Raw genomic sequence first — 20,991 nt, forward strand, 5'->3', positions numbered from 1 at the left:
CTCCCCTCCCCTCCCCTCTTCTCTCCTCTTTTCTTCAAGCTCTGTGTCCCTGACTTTGCCCGGGATGTTCCAGGACTTGCATTATTCAATAGTTCTCTATTTCTCTGGCCTCAGAGAAGGGGGCTCCTCAAATACAGCCGTGTGCCATTTAGTGATGTTCTGGTCAATGATGGAGTGCAGTGAAATACAGTGGCTTCCTAATACTGTGTCCCTTAATGGCACAGTTGTCTTAGTTTGTGTAAAGACAAACTATGATACTAACTATGACATCACCTAAGGACATGTTTCTCAGAACATGTTACCTAAGTGATGTAGGACTCTCTGCTCCCTGTAGACAGAATTCACTTCTCCACAGTAGGACACACATTTATTTTATTTCTCTACCTCTCTGCATGCCTTAGCTTTCCCAGCAGAAGATCCACTAGGCAGGAAAGCCAAGCTATGGCCTATCTTACCAGATAACAGAACTCAAATGAAGGGACTCTCATCCTCTATCAGAGAAGACATGTTGCCCTTCCGTCTCTTGTAAAATGAACAGTAAGGCAACATCTGAACTGAAGTAGGCACATTGCGACCAGAGAAAGACATTTATAAAGACCTTGTGAGAGTATAGGTCAGGGCATAAAGCTGTCTGCTTTTGTTCCGTTTTTGAGATAAAGTTCTGCTCTGATGCCCAGTTCGCCCTACAGTCCTGAGACTCAAATCATCTTGCCCCATACTCTGGAGCAGCTGACCGACCACGCCTAGTCGAAAACTGCGAATTTTCATTTAAAATGTCAGGAAATGGGGCTATTGTCAGGGTCCAGACTCTGGTTCCTCTGCAGGTTTTTGACTTAGAATGGGTGGCTCTGAGTTTTGTAATTGTTGGGATGGTTCCAATAGTTCTCAGCTTGCTCGGGCCAAAGCAGCAGCCAGAACTGGAGCTGAGGAAGCCACTGGGGATGTAGCTCTCAAAAAAAAGAAAGATGCACAGAGACCATGTGTTGGCACATGTCTGTGATGTCAGACCTGGAGGTGCTAAGGCAAGAGGGTGATAAGTTCAAGGCCTGTCTGAACTACATGGCGAGACCCTGCCTCACCCCTGCCCCTGCCTAAAACAAGCAAGATGCAAGGGATGGGGTGGGGACAGCAACTTCCCTGCTATAAGAGTTTAATTAAAATCTACTCTATCTTCCTAATCCAGACAAAATACAATCATCTACATATGCAGGATTTTGAACATTATCTTAAGCTAGGGAAATGTTAAACTCCCCGGATATCAAAGGTTCTAACCCCCCACAATGTCTTATCGGGGAGCAACCCCCCTCCCATGGCCCCCCATACCCCAATAGAGAAGATAAGGACTGACCAAGAGCCTGGTGTCCCTGATCACACAGAGCTGCTTGGCCCACTGGCCTAGCCACTTCTTGCGCCACAGGAAGGCACAGATGCGGGCGTCGCGCATCAGCTCAATGCTGGCCTCGGGCGAGGGCCACTGGTAGGGGGCAGCCTTGCCTTTGCTGTTCTCCTCCTCGTCGTAGGACTCGTAGGAGCTGCTCACAGGCTCTCCATCCTCTGCAAGGAAGATCCACCCAATCAGTCAGGGCCCAGCTGGGCATGAGTATCTGCACATAAGCAACATGAAGAGGGCAGCAGGCAGAACAGCTGGAAACCCCAGGTTGCCACTGCCCCGGCCCTCCCAGCCTTCAAACAGCTCAATGGCTTTACATCCCGGCCCACTTGAAGAAACTTCTCAGATGCTGACTCGGACTGTTTTCATCAACTCCACCGATAACCCCAATGAGCTGCCACTGCCCTGTAGATGAGCTGCACCCTTGCCCTCTGTGCCCGAGGCTCCTCGGCCAATGGAAATTCCAGCTTCCAGGCTGGGTCTACATCTGCCCTAGGACTAGGAGGGGTCTATCTCTTTGTGGGGGGGGGCACATAAGCCATAGCAGAAAGTGGCTTTCCCAGAAGTGGCTGTTTCCCATGTTTAGGGCATGGTAGTACACAGTTTTAACCTCATATTGGGGAAGCAGAGGCAGATGGATCTCTGTGAGTCCCAGGCCATCTTGGAGCAGCCCTGGGCTCCTCAGCTGGGCTCTGTCTCACAGCGTCTCATCCTACCAGCCAAAGGAAGCTTTACATTCTATCTTACAGACTCCCTCAGCTTAGCTCAGCACAAATTGTGTTTGATTTAGTGCACACTTCATCTTCTCCCAAATCTAGTTCATATTCCTACAGTCCTGCAAGTGTGGTTATATTCTCCAGCCTCACTGCTGTGTTTAAGGCCAACAAAAAACCATGTTTTAAAAAAAATCAGTCTACTTTCTACCCATGCATCCATCCATGTGCGCATGCATGCATCCACTGACCCATGCATCCATACATGATATATCCAACTATCCATGCATCCATGGATCCATGCATCCATGCATCTGTGCATCTGCCCACTCATGTATCCATTGTCTATACATCAACACATTCATCTAGCCATCCTTTGGAACGTATTATGGGAAAGAAAAGGTGACTCTGGAGTCCAATGGCATCCCCTATCTAGATCTAGTGATCTTGATATTCTGCCTGAATTCCTAGTGGACAAGGAGCTCGATGTTCCCCTATTCCTAGACACTCTGATCAGAAAAACATGCCCAGTTGCTGCTTCCCCAAGCCCTCCAAGTAGTAGTTCCTGGTCTGTCCCTGAGACAGACTGAGCAATAGCCCACCATCCCATGACTCATTTCAAGAGATGAACTTGTGGGTGTCCCTTTTATCATCTTTTTAGCTGAGTTCCTGGGTTAAACAGAGCTGCAGTTGAATTGGAATACAGGAAAGTGGAACGGGGCTACCGTGGTCGGTAGGTTAGCCATGGCGCCAAACAAATGTATTTACTTTGTTTCAGTACTGTTAGAGTAATCCTTAAGTATTCTCACACAGGTTTTAAGAGTAGTATGATACCACTCATCTTCCTGCCTTACCAAATACATATAAAACAGATACAAATATACTGAGAGAGAAAATAATGACACTTTCTAGAGGAGGACCCTAAGGCCCAGTGTAGCTGTAGTACAGTAAACTCACACAAGCCTCTCAGAAAGGGACCAAGCAGCCTGTTGTTTCACGAGCCACAAAGCATGCATACTTTCTGATCCAGTAATCCCCGTCCTGGAAGGCTATCCTAGGAAACTAACTTTCAAAAAAAAAGAAGACAGGCGCCCAGCAAGATGGCTCACTAGCTTAAGGACATTTGTTTCCGGGTCTGAGGTTGACCTCCACAAGTATTGTGGCATGGACATGTCACCCTATACCCTGGGCCTAGCTCTCAAATAAGTGTAAAAATTAAAAGAACAGACTGAACTCTTGCCCAAACCACAGAAGACCCTAGGCAAGATCCCAGCACCAAAATTAACAGGTAACAATTTAACAATAGGAAGAAGGAACATTATGCAAATTAACATAGCCATTAGAGTATTATTTAGTAGCCAGTGGCAGGAACTACTATTTGGAAGGCTTGGGGAAGCAGCAACTGGGCAACTAGCTAAGTCAATATGATTGTATCTACTTGGAAGTGTTCTTGTACCCACAAGCAATTAAGGCCCTGAAAACTAGTTTTCAACTCAGTCAACTCCCTAAGAGAAGAGGGCTGGGGGAAGGAACAGCGAGTGAGTAAATGTGCAGATAGACCCTGAGGCAAAGCTCTGGGGGGCTGTTCTTAAGGCCAGGCAGGCACTTAGGCTAAGTTCCCCCAGCTGTCAATATGTAGCACCTGTAATGATGAAATGAGGAGAGTGGCTCTTCTTTACAGAACAAGAATGAACCTGAGCCAAGAGAGACTGCAAAGCTCTGACTCTGTCCCTAGCGCCCAGTGTGTGCTTCTGAGATGACCCTGCATGTCCCCAGTGCCCAGTGTGTGCTTCTGAGACGGCTCTGCGTGTTTCCTGAGGAGCTCTGGTGCTGTGAAGTTGCCAGAAGCTAGCTGAGATATAATAGCTAATCCTAGTACCAGGAGTAGCTTGGTGATTTTTAGGGCAAATATATTAACTGTTGTATTTATCCTCAGGAAGGATGACAGCCCCTGGGTTGAGTTTCCTTAGAGTGGATCACTGACTTGCAGGGGTGTGGTGAGAGGAGGAATGGGTGGCAGCAGATCCTGACCCGTGTTTTTGGGTCCCACGGGCAGGAAAGAGTATGACAATGTACATGCAGGACCAGCCATGGGGACAGGAAGAAGGCAGTGGCCTCCCAGGGCATGCACCCATCTCGGAGCAGGTAACAAGGAGGAAACCACTGGCACTCCAACTCAGGGACAAGCAGTACCCAAGGTGATGGTGGCGTAAAGGACTCCTTCAGGCAACCGTGTCCATCTGGGGACTCCAGTGGGAAGATATGTTCCATAATGACCTGTGTGATTCATGCTCAAAGGAATGGACAGAGGAGGGGGAGAGGGGAGAGAAGAGGGAGGGAGGGGAGGTGGAAAGGAGGGAGAAGGGAGGGGAGGGGAGGGGAGGATGAAGAGAGAGGCACAGTCTACACAAAGATGTAGATATGATATGTGGCTGCCTACCACTAGAGCAGTGGTTCTCAACCTGTGGGTCGTGACCCCTTTGTGGGATTGAATGACCCTTTCACAGGGGCCACCTAAGAGTACCAGAAAACATAGGTATTTATATTATGACTCATAACAGTAGCAAAATTATATTTATTTAGTAGTAATGAGAATAATTTTATGGTTGGGGGGTCACCATAAATGACAAACTACATTAAAGGGCTGCAGCATTAGGAAGGTTGAGAGCCGCTGCCCCAGAGGCTACTGCTGTCTCCTCTGGGGCGTGGACTTCTCAGAAGAGGCCAAGGATGTCATTCATGAGATCTGTTCACATGACCACTAGAGGTGACTACCAGTCTTCACCAGAGGGGCATGGACAGAATGACATGTGTCATGTCTGGGTAGTACTTTTAAGAAACAGGCAGGCATTTTCTAGTCCCTCTGCCCTGGAGGGTGGCTGAACCAAAGATTAGAGGTGTCCAAGTATCCGTTACACAGGATCAGAAATGCCACGCTGCTCTGAGTAGAAACCAATGCCTGAGAGCTATGTGTTACAGCAACTGGTCTTTCCCCAGCATCAGGACGAAGATATCTTGGGCAAACAGAGAGACGGTAATGTCTCAAGCATGAGCTTGCAGCGTGCTCAGTTAGAGAGAGGACCCTGCTCTGTGGACAGTGCTGGGACATTACCGCTGAAGCAGGACAGAGACCCAGCAGCCGGCCTTACCTACAAAGCCAGCACAATCTTGTTAGCCACCCCAGCTGGAGCAACCCCTATACCTATTCACCCTTCACTAAGACCAGGCCACCCCGCTCAAGCGGGTGTGGGGACAGCAGGCAGGAAGTGAGGGCTATTTGGCTGGCCACACAGGTAAAGGTCACAAGGATGTCCAACTTCCCAAGTTGTCCGGAGACCTCGTGATGGCAGGAGAGATGGGCAGCCTTCCTACCCCCTGCTTCTCTGGCCCACTCCCCATGGTGAGTCAGAGCTGACATGGTGGGAAGCCCCTGGCCAGACGGTAAGCACAGCAAGGGGCAAACAGCAAGGGGCTGGGTGTTTCTGACTACTTGTTTGTGTGGAGTTGAAAAGTCTGCCCCTGTGTGTTTGGGAGACAGGTCCTGACTGGCAGGGGCCACACCCAGGAGAGGAGATACACGGAGGTGCTCACTAGTGAGTCACTGTTTCTGCCTCCGGGATGCACCCAGACAGCATCGCCACACCCTGGGTCGGCTTGGGTCTGAAATCACAGCCTGGCTGTGACTCGCCAGCACCTCACTGGCACCGTGGGCTGAGGTGAAGCTCATCTGCCCACAGTGCCAACCGCTTATAATATCCCGGGCCCCGCCCGACAAGCCCTCGCCTCCCACACGGTTCCTGGGACTGGAGTTCCACAGGTGAAAAAGGAGGAGAAAAACCCAAGTCACAGCTCCAGGTCCCAACTCATTCTAGTCCTCTTGCTGAAATAGTGTACAAGGCTCATCTGCTTCAGCCAAGTTCGACCCCACCGCCGGGCACCCACCCTCACCTTCGACATTTGCAAAGTGCTGTGTGACTACAGAGCATTCTCACAAAGGGGAGGCTGAGGAGATGCTAATCTTGATGTTGCTGCCCTGGAGGGACATTTATCGACGAGTTGTCTCCGGTGTGGTGTCACTTAGAGACACTCTGGACCATTGAGAGTTCTGGGGCTGGAGAGATGGCTTGGTGGCTAACTGCACTTGCTGATTTTACAGAGGACACAGGTTTGGTTCTGATCGCCCACAGGCTGGTCCACCTGTAACTCTAATTCCAGGAGCTCTGGCGCCCCCTTCTGGCTTCCTTGGATACTAGGCACAAACATATGTACAGGCAAAACGCTCATACAGATAAAAATAAACAGGTTCCTTACTTAAAAAGAAAGCTCAAATAAAACAGTGAGGCCTTGTAAGAGGCCGTTGGGTCTGGGGTGTCTTCAAAGGGGATCATAGGGTCTCCCCAATCCTGCTTTTCCTTGTTGGCTTTGGAATGATCACTTTGCCCATGGCCTCTTACAGTCTCAGTGCAGCCCAGAGCAATGTTGTCTGCTCAGTCTTGAACTTGTGGCCCTAAACTTGTGGCCCTAAAGTTCCCTTCCTCCTCAGAAGTTATTTATCTCAGGTGTCCCATGATAGTGACAAAAGGTCAGCTTCTGCATGCTGAGGACCCCGGGATCCTAGCATTCAGCTCAGCTTGGACAGCCCATTCGCAGTATGTCCAAAACCTAAGCCAGGCCGGTCATGAGCTGCCCTGCAAAGAAAGGCTTACAGTCCCATACAAGGAAAACCAAACCCCTCACTGTGCTCTCTCTGCAGCCCTTCCCTACGCTCCGCTCGCCCCTGAACTCCCCCGGCCCCGCCACAGTGGACTCTTCTCTGACTAAAGAACCCTTTTGCTCTCTGCCGAGAATTCTGTCCCTGTAGTTACATGCCCGATCTTTTCCCCATAGCTTCCAACATCCTGAGGTCATAGTGTCGGTATCAGAATACCTGCTTTCCTGCACTAAGCTGAGTCACTGTCCCATTTTCTGCATTAATAGCCATTGCCAAACATAATCTGATATATTGTGGCCCGTGCTTTCTCCATTGGTTTCAAGGGTTCTCATCCTGCCGGTGGGAGCTTGGTAACTGAACCCAGAAAAAGAATGTGAATGCTTCCCTCAGACTCAGCCTGGCCTCCACGTGTATTCCCGCAGGCCCCGTAACCAGCACACCTCTTCTATGCCACCTCCTTGTGCTCAGTGAAGCAACAGCCTGTGCGAGAGGCTGGAACCCCGTGGATACAGGAAGCTGTTCCGGTGGCCATGCCCTGCCCTTCCCCACAGGCAGGCAAGGTCTGCACACTTCACTGGGGCCAAAGGATGTATGCTTTTTATGGTGGTTCTCAGTGAGGTCATTTCCTGTGTCTTGTCACTCTGCCTGCCTCTGCTTGAGAGCCCAAGGTGAGCTTGTCACCAGATCACGAGTCAGCAGCAGCCTGTGGGCTATAGCAGTTAGACCCACCGGGCCAGCCCCTCGGACATACCATTGATGGATCTGTCAAATGGCTCAGCCTCTTCATAGTAGCCCTCGGGGGACTCGATCTTTGGAACGGTGGGCTGTTTCCTCTCCGGAATCTGTAGCACAGACAAAGCCAACAGCTTCAGATGAAGCACACTGGGAGCAACTAGGGTTAACCTTTCATGCTGGGAGAGGGTGAACTCCAGGTCTTAGGCTATGTGACTGCTTGTTATGGTCCTCTCATGGGTGTCATGGTTACGTCTTCCAGGATGGGTAGAACCTAGCAATGAGCTAGCTCCATGCCTGCTGGTCTCAATTCTGAGTTTCTCTGGGGTTCTGAACCTGCTTCAACCTTACCAGTTCTGTCTGGTGGCACGGCCCACATCTGCCATACAATAAAACAGAAAAGCAAGGACCAGCTCCTTCATCAAGGATCACCTGCGGGGAGGCCTTCATTGTAAAAAGCCACACCCAAATCTCCCAGAAAAGGCAGGCCTTCTCTCTTCCAGCCTCTCTGTACTCCGGGCACTCACTCAGAACCAAACCCGATTCCTCAAAGCTCAAACCTTGAGACCACTGTTCTCAGCTCCCTGTGGTCCCCAGTGAAAAACCACAGCATCCACCACAGATCTCACGGCTTCTTACCCAGAACACGGGCTGGTACTCTCCTATCACAGACTGTGTCCTGCCTCTCCTGAGCAGTGTGCCAGGAGCACTCCAGCACCCCAGCAGCAAGGCAGACACGCATCCCGAGAGGACATGTGACCTTAGACGGTTGGGCTTGTGAGGTGGTTTGAATAAGGAATGGCCCCCACAGACTCATGTGTTTGCATGCTCGACCCACAGGAAGTGGTTCTATTAGGAGGTGTGGCCTCATTGGAGTGGGTGTGGTCTTGCTGGAGAAGGTGTGGCCTTGCTGGAGTAAGTGTGGCCTCATTGGAGGAAGTATGTCACTGTGGAAGTGGGCTTTGAGGGCTCATATATGCTCAAGCTATTCCCAGTGTGTCAGTTTCCTGTTGCCTACATATCAAGGTGTAGAACTCTCAGCTCTTCCTCCAGTACCATGTTTGCCTGCACACTGCCATGTTTTCAGCCATGACAGTCATGGACTGAACCTCTGAAACTATAAGCCAGCCCCAATTAAATGTTTTCCTTTATAAGACTTGCTGTGGTCATGGTGTCTCTTTACAGCAGTAAAACCCAAAGACAACTTGTCTAGGCTGTAGTATAAAAAGAAGCAGAAACGTCCGTCACTTGGAAACATGGGGGGGTTAAAAACGTCTGTCACTGGGCAACATGAAGTGTTTGGTAAATGTCTGTTTTTACTAGCCTAAAGAATAAAATACAAAAACATCAAAGTCCCACGCATATGTCCTATAATCCCAGACACAGTGACTTATCATTAGACACCAAGGGACAGAGATGCTAACGTCTTAGGGCTAAGGAAGAAGGACCACTCTGTTAAGTATCAGCAACATAAGGACCACTGTGCTAAGCACCAGCATCAAGATGCGAAGACTGTGATTGTACTAGATGGTTTTACATCAACTTGACACAAGCTGGAGTTATCTGAGAGGAGGGGCTCTCAGCGGAGACACTGCCTCCATAAGACCCCAGCGATATGGCATTTTCTTATCAGTGATCGGTGGGGGAGGCCCCAGCCCACTGTGAGTGGTGCTTTCCCTGGGCTGTTGGTTCTGGGTGCTATAAGAAAGCGGACTGAGCAAGCCATGATGAGCAAGCCCATAAGCAGCATCCCTCCATGGCCTCTGCATCAGCTCCTGCCTCCAGGTTCCTGCCCTGTTTAAGTTCCTGCTCTGACTTCTTTCAGTGGTGAACCATAACATGGAAGTATAAGCCAAACAAATCCCTTTCCTCCTCGACTTGCTTTCTGGTTCACAGTGTCTCTTCACCGCAACAGTAACCCGAAGACAGTAATATCATTAACCAAAGATGTGGGAGGTTGGCTTTCAGTGCTGAAATAACCAGCTATCAGAGGAGACAAGCAGCCACCTGAGCTGCGGGATTCACTGAGAGCCACATTTCTGCTTGTTCTCCAAAGGGCCAGCCAGCAAATATTTTAGGAAGCTGTGGCCCCTTGGGGTCTCTTATCTCAGCTACTCACACCTAAGCTCCATGATCCTAGATGACCCAAGGCAGTCAGCACAGCCTTCCCTGGGGAACAACCCACTGTGAAAAACTCTGGGGCCACACAGACCGTGAAAACGCCACGTCAGCTGCTTCCCTACCAGGAAGCTCCATGGAGATCAGTGCTAATGTCATGGTCAGGCCTCGGGAGGCGCGTGGGGGAGGGGTGGCGCTTGCCAGGATGGTACAGTGGCCAGCGGACATCTGTTTCTCTTGCAGTGACCGCAGCACCTGGCTGTGCAGCCTGCAGCCTGGAAAGCCTTAGGCTGTGAGTCACTCTCCACACCCACAAGTTTGCTCCAGACCCCTGGCTGCCCTCCACGGCTGGATGGACCTGTTCTGACTGTGGGGACTACAGTGAGGACCTCGCCACCAGAGACGATGAGCTTCAGGGATGAGCTGAGGAGCATCCCAAGGCCAGGACAAGGACCACCATCCTGGCCCAGACACAGGCATCGTGGGCCCAGCATTTGGGAGAAGGTTTCCCCATAGCGCACTGATCATGCAGAGTCAGGAGAGGGAGGAGGGAATCTCTGTCAGAGGAAGGCTGGATGGAACCGCCACGAGGTCTTCCTGGGAGGCACAGGCAGCCATGACTCTTGTGTTTCCTCCTCCTGATCCACCTGACCCAGCTCCTCTGGGAACAATGGACTAAAACTTACTGCTTTGGGAAAATGAGTAGGAAGACCTGAGGGGCTGGAGCATGGGTGTGCATGTGTGGGTGGGAAAGAGAGGGTCTGGGGAGCGGAGGCCATCCTTCCTCACACCACCTCTGGAATCACTGGAGGGCAGTAGCGGGTGCCTAGGAAAAATCTTGGAAGGCCTTAGACATGCCATACCCTGCTAGCAAAGAAAGCCCATCTGGTAGAGGGAGGGCCCTGTACTGTAATGTCAGCTGGTGCTGCTGGAACGGTCCCCAGGCCTGGAGTCTGTCCACGGGTCAATTACCACGCCTCTGAAAGGCTCCTGAGACTGAACTATTCCTGGGCGGTGACAATGTCTCCATCTCGAGCACCGACTTTCACTCAGACAGGCCTGAGCCGCCCCATCACACACAGAGCAGGAAGGGTGGGCAGGAGAGGACCATGTCTACCCTGCCCTCCGCCCTCATATGGAGACCCTTCAATCTTCACGCCAGGGAACACTGTGAATCCCAGAGGCTTCCAGGTCCATTGGACTGGATTCTTTAGAACTATGACCAAAGCCCAGGCTCTCGGCTCTCTACGCTGTGTTTATGAGACACAGATTTCTAGAATAGTTAAGACTCAGAGCCAGGGGAACTCTGCCTATTGACTATACCATCCCTCACTGCGTTGACCCAGGAGCATCTGGCTCGGCAGGTGGCATTTCACATCAACAAAATCACAGTGAGCGATGCCTGGGAGAACTTAACGTGAACCACAGCTGCTCTACCCAGAACCACCCACTGCTGCTGGTAACAACCGGATAGAGAAGCATAGAGAAGCACCAGGAAAGTGTCTCTCCCAGCCCCCCCCCCCAAGTACTGGGGTGAGAGTGAAGTGGGGAGGAACTGGGAGGGGGCACAGTCCCCCACTCTGCTACAGGGCCAGCAAGAAGCCTGCGTTGACATCAGGCCTCTCTGCCTCCTGGACGTCCACTTGGGCCAGGTCTCGACACTCTGAGATGGTGACAGAGTCACCTGTCCCTGGATGGGCATCAGGGGATCAGGTCTGTGTGGAGTGGGGTAGAAATTCAAGAAGAGGTCATCAGTAGCATTGCACGGACACCCAGAGAGGAAGGATCAGCTCACCAATAGTCACTCTGCCTGACATCGAGAGTCCCGCCAGTTAAGGGGACTTCAAGCATGAGACACTGACCCCTGCTGTCCTTGGAGGCTGGTTCAGAGCCACTCTGGGGTTAAGACCCTCCTTGAGCCTCATAGGGCCTCCTAGAGGTGGCCTTGGGTCTTTCTAGGAAGCCTCCTTTTGGGGAAAAGAGCTTGGGATCAAGCTGTGACATTGTCACTTCCAGACTAAGACAACCGGCTTCTGCCACATTGTTCCAGCTGGATTATTATTATTATTATTATTATTATTTTACTCTTTGCTAACCCGGCCCAACTAAGAGTTATCTTACAAGAGGGAACAACAATTGAGAAAATGTTTTCATAAGATCAGCTTGTAGTCATATATGTAGGGCATTTTCTTATTGAGTGCTTGAAGTGGGAGGGCCCGGACCATTGTGGGAGGTGCCACCCCTGGGCATGTGGCCTTAGATGGTGTAGGTAAGCCATACTGGACAAATCAGGGAGAGAAAGCCAGTAAGCAACACTCCTCCTGGCTTCCGCTTCAGTCCCTGCCTCTACGTTCCTGCTTTAAGCACCTGCCTTGACTTTCCTCAGTCATGGACCTGGACGGTGAGCTGAAATAAACTCTTTCCTCCCCAAGTCGCTTTTGATCCCAGTGTTAACCACAGCAACAGAAACCTGACATACCCTAAAATGTAAACATTGTGACTCACCTCACCAAAGCTTGCCTTAAGTGTGGCAGAGACAGCGTTTTTTATAAGCGTAACCATTGAACGTGACCATCTGGTCAGACAGATGCCAACATCACTGTCACTTAAACGCCAAGAACAAACCGGGCGTGGTGGCCAAGCCTTTAATCCCAGCACTCAGGCGGCAGGCGGATCTCTGAGTTTGAGGCCAGCCTGGTCTACAAAGTGAGCTCTATATGGCCTGCTTGGTACAGACACTGAGTATGAGGTGGTTGGTGAGAGGTGCTATTCTTATCCTTTGGAGCTTATATCTGATGGAGGAGATAAACGAGACAGCTATGTCAGTAGCGGCAAGGGACAGCAGCTCAACAGAGGCAGAGCCGGAGTACAGTGGCCTCGTCGTTGTCGTCATCCAGGTCAGGATTCTCTAAGAGCTTCTGGAAGAAGAGGACAAGCCAGCATCCCAGAGAGTACAGACCCTGAGGCAGAACCAACCCCAGCGGCAGGGGGGCAGTGAGTGAAAACCTGATCTGAGGAGGTTGCACTGCCGCTGTCGGGGAAGGGGAGAGGTGAAGCCTGGGGACCATGTTTGGAACAGGAAGTCTATTTCTAAGCTTTCCATGACCCTCTGGTGGGCCTCAATTATGAGAGGCAGTGTGGTACACATTCCCTTTTCTAGTCTGTGTATCTGAGGTAACGTCTCACTGTTAGGCCACGCTGACCTGGAACTTACCATGTCGCTCAGGCCAGCTTTCAACTCATGATGGTCCTCCTGCCTCAGCCTCCTGAGTGCTGAGATCAGAGGCATGAGCCAACACACCTGTTTGGAAGGTCACAGACACAGGAACTGCTGAGCAGAACTGTTTATGGCCCTGCAGTGTTAGGTACAAGGTGACCCTTGAGAAAGGCTCCCTAGGCCCATTACTCTGAGCACCTGGAGGGTCCTGGTCAGGTTTCCTGTGTTCTGACTTCCTCCTCCTGTGTCCGGCGCGTGGACTGTGCTCGCAATGGGTCAGAGGCTAGGGAGTCAGGCAGATAGCCACAATCGAGTGTCCTGGCCTGACACTTACCATCTTGGGCGGAGGGAGATCTGGAAGGCTCTTCTGAGGGGCTGAGGAATGCTGGCTGGGCTCCCCATTGGTCAGTGGACCCTGCTCCTCGGGAACTGTGGGCAGCAAGAAGAGAAGGCTTTGGCGAGAGGCAGGTTCTCATTACCCAGGAATGTCTGCCCACTTGTCCGGTCCCTCTCCCTGTATTCTATTTGAGCAGGTGTTAATTACCCAGGCAGACAATCCCTCTGGCCAAAGTTGTTTTTTTCCCTCCAGGAATAGGACATAGCTGTGACCAGCCCTATGCGGATTCCTCAGAAGGAAACAGCATAGGGTTTCTGGAAGGCTCTGCTGCCTTCCTCTGCCTCCCCCGTATTCACAAAAAAACAGCCCAGCCACAGAGCTTCAGTGAGCGGGGCAGCGGCCGAGCCGCACAGAGCGCAGACCTGGTGGTTGTGGTTCTTTCTGCCCACCATTTGCCCAGAAGGCAAGCGACCCTGGTCAGAGTGGCCACTGGCACTCCAACCTCACGAGTGTCTCAGCTCCTGACTTGATGGGGGCGGGGGAGCGTGGGGAAGAGGCGTGGACAACCACACCAAAGAAGAGTAGGCCACCAACTTCCAAGTCTCTCCAGTTCAACCAGCCCAGCAAGACAGCGCAGGCTTACTGAGGTCTCGAGGGCAATCCTTTCTCAGGACATGGCTGAGGCTTTGGGGGGTCTCTTCCCACCCCTCTCTTAAGTTTGGGAATTAGAGAAAGCTTTCTTGGGGCTCCCTGATGCTGAATGTTCTTAATATTGTGGGCCAGACACACAGCAGAGGTTTTAAAAGTATGCGTTTTAGGCAGAGGGTAAGGTGTCAGAGACAAGGCCCTTGTCTAGGAGAGAACCCATGTTGCCTGACAGCACCCCGAGAGCATCATCTTTCAACAGTACAGTTGCTGACACTACCATTTCTTCTCCCTCCTCCCAAGCAGACTTTCACCCAGAGAGGCAGGGCTGGAACCGTGGGATCAGCTCTCCTAGAATGTCTGAATTACGACTTCCTCTTCCTGCAATGGTGCTGGGAAAAGCCAAGAGATTTTAGGGACAGATTCCTCGTCCAATAGGCAAGAAGGTGGTGGCCCCATTGAAACATCCAAAAATATATAAACCCAAAAATACCATTAACCAAAATGTGGATTCCAAAAATAACCCCCAGGGCCTGTCTGAGAACTGTCGGGAGGGGCGAGGAAGCCGGGCGAGGCTTTGGCTCCTTTGTCTGAAGCCAGGCAGCCCAGGCAGCTTGAAGGGCCCCATACCTTTGTCTGGAGACTCCGAGTTCTGCTCCCTGTTGACTGACACTTTGTTCATGTAAATATATTCCTCATCAGAACCTGCAGAAGGAAAGACAGGAAAGATGTGACTTCATGTGACTTGGTGCCTGCAGAAAGAGGCAGCATCCACCTAAGACGCTTTCACACGCTCCGGGCCAGGGGGGACACTTGGCAGGGTTTCACGCTCCGGGCCAGGGAGGACACTTGGCAGGGTTTGTCGAGATGGCTCAGTGATCCAGAGCACTTGCAGAGCCTGCAGAGGACCAGGGCTCCATCCTCAGCGCCCACAGGAAGCTCTCCACTGCCAGTGACTGCAGTTCCAGGGATCCGCTGCCCTCTTCTGGCCTCTGCGGGCCTCCGGCGTGCAGGTGATATACATATAAACACACACAGGCAAAACACCCATGTGTGTGAAATTAAGTTAAGTAATTATGGAAAAGGAACAGTTGTGAGTTCAAGCTGAATAAAGAGTTAATCCTAGAGACAGGTGGCAGACTTCCAGAGTAGAAACATCGAGATGCTGGCTGATGGTTCTTCTACCCTGGGAGTGGTGGGTGGAGGAGGGAAGGCAGGAGGAGGAGGAGGAGGAGGAGGAGGAAGGCTTCAGGACCAGAATGGGTAAAGGGTAAAGGGAAGGACATTCATCCATCTCTCTAAGGGCTACAGCACATTCCACAGACTAAAGATGTCTCTGGATCCCCTTGGCACTGTAAACTATTTCCTATCTGCCTTTCTCATCCTGACATGAATCATCACAGTGGACTAAAATCAAAAGTATCTAGATTAAAGCAAACGACCCCAAGGGCCTGGCAAAACCCTCCCAAAGCCCAGGGTGGAGATGGGAGGTCAGCGTTGACTGGGGGAGAAGGGGTGACTGAGTGAACAAATCATCCCAGGACAAGAAGGCATAGGAAGCAGGGAGCGCCAGCCCTTTGCTCGGTCCTGAAGACTGAAGTGTGTAGTAATACAACCATGCCCTCCTTTAAACTACCGGTCTCTATAGAGGCCAGGTCACTGCTCTGGTTGGTGCCTGCTGGCAGAGAGGAGACAGCCTCCTGCTACATGCCTGGTTCTTGGCCTCTGTACACCTATCCTTGGTGGCTACCTAGGAAACACTCCATGGCTTCTCCTCTTTGGAAGTCCCTTGATGGTCCCTCTGTGGCCTTAATTTGCATTTCCTAGCAACACACAGCCAGTAAATTCCTGTGGTTAGACCGTGTTCCTGAGCCAACAGATCCAATGCAAACCTTTGCCAAAGGATCCAGTTTTCAAAAACAGTCTCTTCCATGGCCATCGACTGCTGACTATGATCTGAAGAGAAGCTTGGGAACCCAGAGGGTCCAGGGCAGGCCTGATAGGCCCTCAGCTATCAGCCTCGACAGCACTATCTCAGTGTCTGGCCATGCCGGAACCAGTAAGCAATACTGCCCCATCCCCAAATATCTCAGTTAATGTAATAGGGGTTGATCATCTTAGGGACCAGCCAGGGAGAAGTGAGAGATGGTTTGCCAAGCTCTGCTATGAAAAACTTCTGGAAAGAGCATCTCACCTCCGTGTCTCGGTCGTCCTATCTGCTCAGATGGAAAGCAATCAAGGTGGAAGCCTGCTTGCTTTGAACGAACAGAACTCAAATTTAGGGACTATGAAAAAGTAAGATTAGCCTACGGCTAACAAAGATTAGAGGCAAGCAACGCAAAGGCTGGGGATACGGGAATGACAAAGCAGAACACTACACCTCAAGTTTAGACGCTTCACCAGCACACTGCAGAAGCAAATGGCTTATCAGAGACTGTAAACGGGCAGTCATGCTGAACTTGATTTTGAGGACAAGTTTACATCATCCCATCCTTCCTTCTAGCACTTCCACTGTCCTATGGGTAAGTTCCAGCATATAAGTAGAAATTTACTTGAAATTCATTGTAATATTGCTTTCAGTCTCTAATGTTACTTGTTGTTTTATCGTATGGTTGCAATTGTATTGCACTGTAATACTGGTTGTGTTGTTCACTGCAACTGAAAAGCCTACTGACGGGGGAGAAGGGGGCCAGGTAGGAGGAACGTCTAAACATCTTAGCTCCAGTCGGCTGGGCAGAGCATGTGAAGTGCCTCTTGTCGGAGGGGCCATGGCTGGAGCACCCTGGAGTCTTAAACAGGGGACACAGGAGGCATGTTTCTCACTGGCGAAGGCATGACATAGCAGGCTGCCAAGTCTCTGTTAGAAGAACATTCAATCCATGTCCTGCTCTCAGCCACAAACATAGGGGTCTACTGGCTAAAAAATCAAAACCACAGAAAATCCAGATAGATGATTCCATTTGAAAATTATGAAAACACTCACATAGGTGCACACACATGTACACATAAGTACACACGGACACATGCACATATGCGTGTATACATCCATGCACACACATGAACACACACACACACACACACACACAGCCTCTCACACTGCACCCAACATGTGAGGACCACAATCTATCTTCAAGGAAGCAGAGTAGCTGCCTCCCCCTCCAGGCTGGAGAGTGAGCTGAGTCTGCAGAGATGCACGGTGAGGCAGGGAGGTCAGGAGGAAGTCAGATGTTAAAATGGGTGGGGGTGTATTAGGATTTGATCTCGAGTGGCAAGTTTAATCCAGTGAGACAGAGGAGGAGAGGGAGGGGAACACAATGGTTAGGTCTGCCTACTGTGGCTCCAACACTCTCAACTTGGAACCTCTGGTCGGGTGACTTGCCAAGCCCTGGTTCCTTCACTGGTAAATGCCATACCATCACCACCCTCACAAATATTGAGGTAAGGATTAAACGACATAATCTGAGGCACTGTGCACATTCACATTGTCCCAGGCACAGTTAGTACCATCTATGCCAATTCTTTATAGTTTAAGCAGGGCAGGGAGGACCACAAGGCAAAGTTCCCAGATATGCAGAGTAGCAACTGATGCATGGGTATCACCCCTAAGGATTTCAAGAGGTGGTCACGAGCCTCAACGTGGCTGAACACATCTATCAGAGGGTCTTGGGGATCTCGGGAGGTATCCCCAATCCCCAAGACCCAGATCCCCATAGCTCCCCATCGATCTGTAGCAGAGGATGAATAGGAAAAGTCAGAGAGAGCAAAGGCTTCCCCACAGGGAACTGTGCAGCTTGCTAAGCCCAAAGGGATCCCAAAGGGAGGGCATGGCCAGTACACGGGCACCAAGAGCAGTAGACAGGTGACAGCAGGCTTCCTCACAGGGGCTGTCTTTATAAGACATTACAATGTTGCATCTTTAAAGGTCTGGGATCCGGCTGTTTGAAGAGTTCCATCAATGAGTCCTCTGTGAGGTGATTCATTCCTTCCCAGCCTTCCCTCTTTGTACTGTGCATCCCCTCTGCTTCCCACCAGTGCTTCTTTGATGTGCAGTCTGGCACACACTGCTACAGAGGAGGAGCCTGGGAACCATGGGTGAGTGACCGGGTGAGGGGAAAGGCAAGCTCCTGATGATAGGGAGTGGCTAGCCAGCATGGTTCCTCCAGAAGGGAAGGCCTGCAGGAATCTAGAAACACTTCAGCTTGCCACATTTCTGCTCTGCAGGGAAGACACACTTTCTACAGGAAGCAAAGAAGGGAAGGGAGACCCCAAAAGCAGCCTGTGAGATTCAGGCTAGATTCAGGGAGCTGTCCAGACTGTGACAGTTGGAGCAGGTAGACACTTCCCTTCCCTGGCAGGGACAGTCGCCACTTCTGCCAAGAGGCAGATGGACTTGGTGCCCTCTGATGTCCCCACACAGCCTGCCTACTCACATACACCGGACATAAAAATCAACTCAGCTGTCAGCAGTTCACGAGGGCTTTCTTATAAAAGCAATTCTGAATTTGCTAGAAATGAAGCCATCTGTCCATAAGAATTATACAGGAGTATTCAGAGCCCGCCGAGCCTTGCAGCCGAAACACATGAACAGCTTAAGCAGATGACAACAAGTATATACGCCAGTCCTGACAGGACCAAGGTAGAGGTGCACCCACAGCTCCCATGAGTCTCCAAGGGAAGCCACAGGACACACAGTATGATGGCATTCACACACAATTCCAGAACAGGAAACATCTTAGGTGAGAGAAACCAGCGCAACACCTGCCTCGGAGTGCAGAAAACAGGGCAAGGCTGAATTTAAGAAAAACAGCTGTGTATATGCCTATGCATGTGGGGGCCAGAGGTCAACTAGAAATCTTGGTCCTTAATTGCTCTTAGCCTTTTGCTGCAAATGTTTATGTGTTTGTGTGAGTCTTCTTTTATTTACACGTGCATGTGCACACGTGTGCATGTGTTTATGTGAGTATCAGCTCACCTGGGCAGATACACATGGACACCTGAGGTCGAGACTGGATATCTTTCTTAATTGCTTCTCCACCTAATTTTCTTGACCCGTACCCAGAGGAAATCTGGCCATCTCTACCTCCTCATGGAAATTAATACAGGTGTGTGCTGCCGTGTCTGGCTTTGTAGGTGTCGGGGATCAATTGCAGGCTTGTGCTGTAAGAACTGTACTGACTGAGCCATCTTCCCAGCCCATAAGATGGAGTTTTCTGGATGACAGGAATATCTTGTTTAGCTTTAGATAGGGTTACTCTGGTGTCTACAATGACCAAAAGTCGCTGGATTTCATACTTATGGTCTGTGTGCCTTATTGTATGTTAATTGTACCATAAAATAGTGGAAAATTATGAACTCTTCTCCCCTGATGCTACATAATGCCAGTCAAGTTATTTAAACTCTGTGGTCTGAGTCCCCTGTGTGGGAACAGAAGCAACTGCATAGGGTTGTCTTGAAGTTCATACAGGTACAGTCTCCTTGGCCAGTACACAAGGAAGTCCTCGATGTTCATAACAACCTTCTGTTTCTTCTCTTTTAACCAGTAGGGAGAGGGCTTTGAACATACTCCGCTTAAAATACCACTTGCCAGCCGATATGTGAAGTGTTTAGAGGGTTTCCAGTCAAATCAGGTTGCCAGGTACCACTGTTAGGAGCTAAACTGTGCCTCCCTGACCCCCTCCATCCTGCTTCACACATTGAATGCTAGTCTCCAGGCTCTCCAGAATTTTTATTTGGACATGGAGCCTAAAACTGAGGTTACCAGGGTGGTCCCTAGTTGAAGATGGACGGAAGACACAGACACACACAGAGGTGGCTGTGTGAGGACACGCCAGGGACAAAGTCCTCAGGAAGAGCCAGCGGACTCCTTGCTCTCAGGTAGCTAGTCTCAGGAAGTGTGAGAGGAAAGCTCACAGTGGACAGACCACCCGAGGCCCCGGGCCCACACTTACTGCTGCTCTTGGTGTAAAGCCGCAGGAGCTCTGACAGGCCGCTCTTCTTCAGCACGGCTGCACTGCTCAGGTTCTCCTGGTCAAGGACCTTGAGGAAGTCATCCAGCTCTGTCAGCAGCTGCTCCAGGGCTAGAGAGGAACACAGGAGAGTGAGTTCAGCCAATGCTTCCCTGCAGACCCAGAAGCAAGGGGCTCCTCCCGAGAGACCTGGGAGAAACACTGGCTTGGGAAGGTTATTCTCAGCTTCAGGGTCTTGGTGGGAGAAATATGCGCCCTTGAGTTTAAGATAGACAATCTCAAAGGGAGCCACAGGTCTATCCTTTGCTAGAGGAGTGATGGTGGCCTGGCTGGCCCAATATTCTGAGGGTGTCGCCTCCTTTTCCTATGTCTACCTTCACAGAGTTAACAAGGGGAAGAAAACACCTTCCAAAGGTCTTTGCTGTCTGCTGAGCTATGGCCTGGGCAATGCTTATCACTCTGTCTTTCTCTCCAAGGGACACTGGCCTTGCAACTTCATCTTCTCGAGTCATTTAGATAGATACTTTTTAAAAAGATCCTTCTATCAAACCAAATACTTTTGTTCTGCCAAAGGAACATAGTAATAAAATGACTCCTAATGACATTCTGCTACGCCCATAGATGAGTGCCCCAGTTGGCCACCATCAGAGAAGCTTGCAGTAGATGGGAGGTCATCCAGAGCCCCAGCTGAACAGTGTGCAGAGAGTGAGAGATTTTGGAGCACTTGGTCCTAAATGGGGTGCCTACTTCAAACATCCCCCATTAGGGCTCAGGGAGCTACGCTGAAGAGGAGGCGGAAAGACTGTAAGATCCAGATGGCTGACTCCAAGGAAACAGCATCTTCCAGACACAGACTGATACGCATAGGCACTCAGAGCCACTGTGGGAGCATTCCTGGGCCTGTCCGGTCCAAGCCAGACAGAGTCTTAGTGTGAGAGGGAGAAGCAAGCACAAGCTCCCATCCCTAACCAAGAAGCTATCTCCAACTGCTGACTGCCTGCAAAGGGAAAAAGCTGTTATCTGTAATGGGGTCTGATTGGGCATATCAGCCACACTTAGAGGCAGGCCCCACACTCAGCAGTAGATAACCAACTCAAAATGAACTCCTGGTGCTTTTGCAGATTCGGAGGGCAGGAGGGTTGGGGGGGAGGGTGGGGGAGGA

General features: G+C 50.7%; 1 protein-coding gene across 2 annotated transcripts in view; it reads right to left on the reverse strand.

Moving 5' to 3' along the window:
- Positions 1-20,991, reverse strand: part of Afap1l2 (actin filament associated protein 1 like 2) — a 93,096-nt gene that overhangs the window by 16,698 nt on the left and 55,407 nt on the right. For both annotated transcript variants that reach the window (XM_029531109.1, XM_021199313.2), the window contains exons 2-6: positions 19,812-19,940; positions 14,494-14,568; positions 13,216-13,310; positions 7,566-7,656; positions 1,349-1,554 (exon numbers count right to left, since the gene is read on the reverse strand). In XM_029531109.1, coding sequence (XP_029386969.1) covers positions 1,349-1,554; positions 7,566-7,656; positions 13,216-13,310; positions 14,494-14,568; positions 19,812-19,940 — 596 coding nt within the window. The remainder of the gene's footprint in view (positions 1-1,348; positions 1,555-7,565; positions 7,657-13,215; positions 13,311-14,493; positions 14,569-19,811; positions 19,941-20,991) is intronic.

The sequence above is a fragment of the Mus pahari genome, chromosome 1 (assembly GCF_900095145.1).
Source record: "Mus pahari chromosome 1, PAHARI_EIJ_v1.1, whole genome shotgun sequence".
NCBI classification, from domain to species: Eukaryota; Metazoa; Chordata; class Mammalia; order Rodentia; family Muridae; genus Mus; species Mus pahari.